This window comes from Buceros rhinoceros, unplaced genomic scaffold, assembly GCF_000710305.1.
Source record: "Buceros rhinoceros silvestris isolate BGI_N320 unplaced genomic scaffold, ASM71030v1 scaffold30394, whole genome shotgun sequence".
NCBI lineage: Eukaryota > Metazoa > Chordata > Aves > Bucerotiformes > Bucerotidae > Buceros > Buceros rhinoceros.
This window is the reverse complement of record NW_010408094.1, coordinates 9,355-16,400: the sequence shown is the minus strand read 5'-3', so window position 1 is coordinate 16,400 and position 7,046 is coordinate 9,355. Positions and strand designations below refer to the sequence as shown.

At 49.2% G+C, this 7,046-nt stretch overlaps 1 protein-coding gene across 1 annotated transcript in view; it reads left to right on the top strand.

Moving 5' to 3' along the window:
- Positions 1–2,157, top strand: part of LOC104492239 (2-hydroxyacylsphingosine 1-beta-galactosyltransferase-like) — a 5,810-nt gene extending 3,653 nt beyond the window's left edge. The window contains exons 3-6 of the mRNA XM_010134764.1: positions 9–55; positions 228–304; positions 692–911; positions 1,842–2,157. Coding sequence (XP_010133066.1) covers positions 9–55; positions 228–304; positions 692–911; positions 1,842–2,157 — 660 coding nt within the window. The remainder of the gene's footprint in view (positions 1–8; positions 56–227; positions 305–691; positions 912–1,841) is intronic.
- The last annotated feature ends 4,889 nt before the right edge of the window (positions 2,158–7,046 follow it).

Genomic DNA, 7,046 nt, shown 5'->3' with positions numbered 1-7,046 from the left:
TGGTGGAGAAGATGGCTGGTGCATTTGCTCGCCTTCCACAGAGGGTGGTGTGGAGGTGAGGAGTGAATGGGATTCCTTTTAACTTGAGTTGGATGAAAATCAATGTTGAGGGGTGATTCATCTCCAAACACAGAATTTGTTTTCCATCTCTTTATCTGATTAAATTTATAATTGTTCTCTGTGTGTTTCTTTTCCCTTTTCTTCCCCTCCTTTATCTCCTCCTACAGATACTTTGGGCAGAAGCCAAGAAACCTGGGTGAGAATACGCTGATGATGGGGTGGCTGCCCCAGAATGACCTGCTAGGTAAGGCTGGGCTCTGAGTGTGCGTGTGCCACTAGCAACATCCCTGGAGCCCAATCCACAGCAACAGCATACCAGGACAACAGCACCTGTGTTGGGTCTAAGTTTGTTGCTTGTTGCGAGTCTGGTCTGTACAAAACATGGTCCAAACCTGCTTAAAGCTAACACTTAACACCTGGTTAAAGCTGCATCTTGGCCCCTATCTCCCTCCTCCTCCAGGCGCTACTCAGTGTGTTTTGGGCTGCCAAAAGCCAGGTGTGTTCCCCAAGGGTAACATCCTCTCCACTCGGCGTGCCTAAACATACATCAGCGCTGTGTGCTGAGGCAGCCACCAGGAGCCCTGTTTCAGTATGGAAGTCACTGACCTTGCTGCCATTTCTTTGCCTGCAGGCCATCCCAACGTGAAAGCCTTTGTCAGCCACTGCGGGATGAACGGTGTATTTGAGGCAATTTATCATGGTGTGCCAGTGGTGGGATTTCCTTTCTACGGGGACCAGTTTGACATCATGACCAGAGTGCAGGCGAAGGGCATGGGTATCCTCATGGACTGGAGAAGAGTAAAGGAGGAGGATCTTTACCAGGCTGTTGTCAGAGTTATCTCTGACCCCAGGTGAGGCATCCAGAAGCATCGAGCTCTTTCCTTGGTGCAGACTGTAGGGACAAGTGTGTCTTTGTGTTGACCCCTACACAGCCTGTACTGGCTTCTGGACCAAGCAGAGTTGCAAGCATTACTGAGCTGACCAGATGTGTTAGTGTCTTGAAATCCTGAGATGTGGCCCAGGAGGAGATACAACAGCATTTGCTGTTGGAGAGTGTGATCTAGTCCTGTTTGACTCTGGCTGTAATTTTCTTAGAAAGCTTTCTGAGATGCTGAGGCACAAATATCATCTCCTTTTAATGCCAGCCTGTCATCAGGGAAAGGGAGATTACAACCTCACCTGTAGAAACAATGCAGAGAGCGGGCTGCAGGTAATGCTCCATTTCTTCCTTCTGACAGATACTCTGCCCTTTCTTAGATCTGCTGCAGTGCAGTGACACAGGGCTCCCACTTTCTACCAGGACATGCAACTGCTAGTGTTTGGAATGCTGACCAAGAGCTTGATGATTTTTTTTTTGTTGTTGTTGTTACCTATTAGGAGGTCTCAACTACTGACCTCGATGTAAGTTGTTAAGGTGTTGCAACTTGGTACCTTGAAGGATTTGGCCAATCATCAGGTCTACAACTGTTGCTTGATGCTGGGTGAGCTCTTTGGGTGCAAAATCCCTTCAGAAAGCAACAATCCAGATGAACCTACTGAGCAGGTACTTGGGAACTGAACAGCCAGTCTTTTAACAAAATACACACTCTGGCTTGTGCTGCCATGGCTAACTATTGCCATCAGAGTGGCTTTCAGAGGCGTGGATGAGAGAATCATGGAAGAAATTTGCCACTCTCCCAAGGTATCATTTGGGACTTGAAAGCACCACTGGACACCTTATACTACTTCTCAAGGATGAAGCTCCTGTCAGAAGGATAACTTCTTGTCTTCTTCCCTCACAGCTACAGGAAAGCGGCCAAGCTCATCTCAGCTCTGCACCTGGACAGACCCATGCATGCTCTCAATAGGACAGTGTATTGGCTGGAGTACATCCTTCGTCACGATGGTGCACCGTATCTTCGCCCGGCTGTCTACGATCTCTCCTTATATGAGTACTTCTGCCTGGACATCTTGGCTCTTCTCTTGTTGTGTCTGGCCAGTATTGGATTTGTCCTCTACAAATCTGTGGCGTGGTGCAGAAGGAAGGGGGCCAGCCCTGTTTACCAGAATGGTAATTGCATGAAAGGCCACCTCACAGAAGAGAAGAAATTGCAGTAGTGGCTCAGCATGTTCCTGAGCACATCCTGTCACTGTGAAATGAACTGCTGCTGTGCCAGGAAATGTGTGGCATGCAGGCAAGGAGAGAAGTGAAAGATCAGCAGGTCTGGATGAGAAGAGAGTGGGGAGGGACAGGTATTGCAAAGGCCTGTGTGCACACCTCTGTGTACAGCACCTGTGGGCGGGGGCGCGAATTCAGGCGTGGGTGGAAGCACTCAGCCAGAATGCTGGGAATGGGGCATGGGCAGGTAGACTTCCAGGGAGGAGTGCAAGTTGTTCCCTTTGTATTGCACGTTGGTTTAGATGCTGGTGTTGCTCTTTTGGCTCTTTGGCTCTTCCATGGAGGCTCTGGAGGTAGGAAGAGCATTTCATATGTGGCAGATATGTTTCTCCTCTGCCTCCTTGTTACCAAGAGCCCCAGGAGTCAGCACTCCTTTACGTGCAGGTGAGGACCTGAAGTAGAGCTGTGGACGGGGGAGGGCACTGAAAGTATCATCTACAAGAGAATGAAATTTGTCTGTTTTACATTTTGTGGGTAAATATTGTTCTTTCTGTTTTGAACAACCCTCTGCAATCCTGTTTGTGTTTGAGCTAAATTATTATTTTTTAAAATAAAGTTGTATTCTTTCCCTTGTGTTGCAGTTCTTTGGTCTTGTTTTAATGTGAACAGTAGGATGTTGTTCAAGCAAGATTAAAGTGCCTTTTTTTGTTCTCATTCTGGATCCCTACAAACCTCCATCAGCAATTCCTTTTGGTCTTCTCACAAGGTTTCAGGGAGCACCTTCCTCCTCTGCCAGCATGTGACACACACCCATGCCCATGGTGTCTCCAAACCTGTGATAAAAGAAGAATTTGGAAAGATGCAAGTGCCAGGACCACAGAAAGGGCAGCCAGTAGCTTGGACAGCTGGTCATAGGCAATGGGCCAAACAGCACATTTATAGAAGCAAGGAGCTCTGCTCCTGCTGAAGAAAATGGAAACACCTGCTCACTTCAGTGTGAACAAGCATACTGTTGCCCTGCTTGGGGACGTGGAATGGAGTCATACTTAGTGTGTTTCTACTCTCCCTGGGCTCTAAGGTGAACTCACACTTGGGTGTAAATGCACAACCCACCCATAGCATTGTGGGGCATTGCCAGTTGGACCATCAGCCACTGAGGGTCAAGAGCTCTGCTCTGTGCTTTCAGACAAAGTGCTGGCACAAACTGGAGAGTAACCTCGTTGTCACAGCTGCCTTTGTTGGGGTTTCCAAGATTCACTCTTGCTTGCAATTGCATGTGCTTCGCTTTCCAGATGAAAGGCACATTGTCACATGCAACCAAATGAACAGCAGTTTGGCTGGGCTCCTGGGATGCTCTGGACTGGTTCAGTGCCCAGCTCTGACTTGGTGGCTCCTCTGAAGCTGAACAGTGCTGCCTTCTGTCCCCAACCCTCAGCTTGCAGAGAGACTGTGGTGAAGAAGGCTTTGGACAAGAATCTCATTTGCCATCAGCAACAGATGAGAAGAGCCCATAGACCTAAGCTGGGACCTGTAACTATCCCGTGGCAGAAGTAGCTCTTCTTGGAGTTTCTTGCTGCCTCCTAGGAGGCCCAAGCCTGACCACAGTCAGTGGTGGGCATGGCAACCCATCGGTCTTGCTCTGTAGCAGCCCTATATTCTTTCATACCCTCTGAGCTGAGCATGTGGAGCCCAGTGGGGCTCACAGCAGATCAGAGCAAGGTGAGCTGCTAACAGATAGTAGGGGGAAAGCAGAGATTGTAGATAAGTGATAGAAATACTGTCTACCTGGCACTTGTCTGCCTGCAAGTTGAAATTTAAAGGTTGATGGGATTCAGATACTTTTTGGGAGGAAAAAGATATTGCCCCAAGTTTTGCAGCATGCCTGCCCGGTGCCAGTTGCACTATGATGGCTTTGTTGTCACCTAGCAGATGAGCGTGGACAAGGGGGTGGATATGCGGCATTTTGCTCAGTGCTTCTTCATCTTGGGTGAAAGAGGGAGATCATAACTGCTGCCTACATGAGAGTTTGGCTATTTAGATGAGGCTGAATATAGCAAGTGAGTTGGGAAGCTTGCGGCTTAGTGAAAGTGTTGTATTGCTTTGAGCTTAAAGAGAAGAAAAAGAGAGGGCAAATGCACGTCTGCAAACTGATGCTCCAGCGGAGTGGCTTGTCTCTGTCCCCTGCAGCCCAGCCACGTGGGCAAACACGACAGAGACAAGAGGCTGTTTCAGTTCAGTCGTGCCACACAGCAGTCATCTCTGGCCTCAAAGGAGCTGCAGGAGAAGGTATCAGCATCAGCCTTGCCCAGCAAAATCCAGGCGAAAAGCAGATCACCAGTGCTGGCACTGCAGAGGAAGCAGGGGCACCATGGCCTGATGGAGCCAGACACCTGCACGTTGATCTGCTTGCAAGTAAAAGAGCAGCAAGAAATGTTTGAGACACAAGGAGCCTGTGTGGCTCCTTGTCTGTTTTCCAGCTTTCTGAGGACGTTGCCTTCTTGCTGTTCACAATTTCAGGAAGAAGTTCTGCCAGCACCGCATGCAGCATTAGCATGTCATCTCCTATTAGATACGTCCTTAACTCCTTGAGCTTTTCGTGACTCCTTTCATTTCCAAACGTACAGCAGAGTTAAGAGGCATGTCTGTCCAGGGATTCAAAATACATATAGTGTGTTAAAAAATGACTTAACAATTTGATGAGAACTGCTTCTAATGGAGTAAAGCACAAACCTGCCTGAGGATCCTGTGAGTAAGACGCAGACATTCAAAAAGCACCCCTGAAGTGAAGAGAGTCTTCCCCAGGAAAAGCTGTGTATGGTCTTAGAAAATACCAGGAGCCATTCTTTGAGTTACGGGGTGGTTTTCTGGAAGTATTTGGATATCCTCATTAAAGATGAGGTCTCCTCTAGCTTTTTCAGCTTTATTCCTGTCCTCTGTAAATCTTCTCCTATTAAATTAATAGCTTTCTCTCTTTACTTTTCCCCTTGTTATTCTTTCAGTATTGAATACAGAAGGCAAGTATAACAAAGCCTTTAGCTAACTGTTAGCTTCAGTTATGAATGAGCAGCCTGTTGCACACATTAAAAGCCTTGGTGAGGGAAGGGAAGGTTTATCCTTCAGGTAGCTCTGCTTTCAGCTTAGTACCTGATCTCTTACCGTGTGCCCTCCCTTGTCACAGGCACTAAGGCGGGCAGGCAGGGCTGTGGCATGACTTAGGAAATTGAAATTGTGGTTTGTGAGGCAGCAAGCAAGGAATGAGCTTTATTTTTTTCCTGTCAAGGAAAAGTAGGACAAGAGTCAATACTTTTCTGAGGGCTGAATAAGCCTCCCCAGGTGCTGCAGGCCCAGCTGAACCCTCCACATCGCAAAGCTGCCTTCTGCCCCTTCGCCTTGCTCTTGGCAAGGCACGAGGGAGCCTGAGCGCGATGTACCACAGTCTCGCTACTGCATGCAAAACTCCCTGCCAGGGCCTTAGGTGGCCTGGCAGCTAGGGAGGTGTTCAGGGCATGCATGAGCCAGCTTTTCAAGTTTCCCCAGCCTTGGCAGGTCGCCACAAATCTGCTCTATGCATGAGGCACAGAAGCCCTTAGAGTAGAAGCCATCCAGGTGTTTGAGAAACCCTGGGTTTGCAAACGAGCATGTTTTCCAGGTGATGGCTATCAGCTCTGCCCAAACCTGGGACTGGGGGCACCGCCTCTGCTGGGAGCAGCTCCTCGATGGGGACAGGAAAGAGGTGAAGCAACAAGCTCACACCTCTCCTGTTGCAACCCCTGTCTTAGCGCAGTGTCAGGCCTGGCTCTACCTCAAAGGCTGCTCTCATGCAAGAGCTGGCAAACAGCTGATAAACTACTGCTGCTTGATCCTCAGGACTTTGGGATGTGGGAGGGTCCTTGCATACCCCCATGGCATCATCCCTACAGGAGAACCCGGTCATGGGCTGCAGCAGGGCCACATCAGCTCCATGGCTGGTTTTTCCAGCCTGATAAGGTGGCAGCGCCAAACTGTGTCAACGAGATCTGGTGAATAAAGAAGAGTAGCAGCCCTCTGCAGGTGAATGTGAAATCATTCCAGCTGTGAGAGGAAACCCTGGAGGAGGACTGGCTCCTGCAAGATGATGATTTTGACTCTCTCCACCATTAAGTGACAGTGAGCAAAGAAACCCGTGTCAAGAAACCCTTCTCTTCGGCTGATGCAGGGGCCTATGCAAGGCTCAGCTCCAGCCACTAGACCCTGGCAGGCAGGATCTACCCATGGGCCTTTCTCTTATGGTCCCCCATGCATCACTTTGAGGCTCTTGAGATCATTAGCAATTTCTTTCTCTGATGCTTCCACATTGTAAATTCTTCCCACAGAGGAAGTAAATGACCCCAAGCTCTGTGGGTGTCCAGTCTCCAAGAGTGGACATTTGCCATTGAGACCATTGTTGCAGAAGGCACATCTGCCCTGTCCCCGGCAGGGACCTTCCTGGGGCTACATCATGGCAGGTGGAGCTGCACACCTGATTGTGGATTGCTTCTGATACCTATAACCACCCCTGTTCCTGAGAGCAGGGAATTATCAGATTAGTGCAAATGTCCCAACCCGGTCTTACCTGAGAAGGAAGGTTTCCTGGGGGAGGGATGAGCTGTATTTCAGCAGTGGGGGTTACCTGGCTCACCAGCTGCATTGCAAGAGCTGGAGTCTTTCAGGATGCTGAAGTTACAAGTCATCTCCAGACAGCAGCTATTTGTCACTGTGGTGTCAGCCCAAGGGGCAACGCAGGGAAAGGGATGTTCCAAAACAAAGCACCGCTCTCCCCCGCATCAGTCTGCAGATTGCTATTCCTCGTTCCTGGCAGACAAAAGCCAGCTGCTAAGCTTGGCACAAGCTCCCAGCAAGGTGTGTAGGG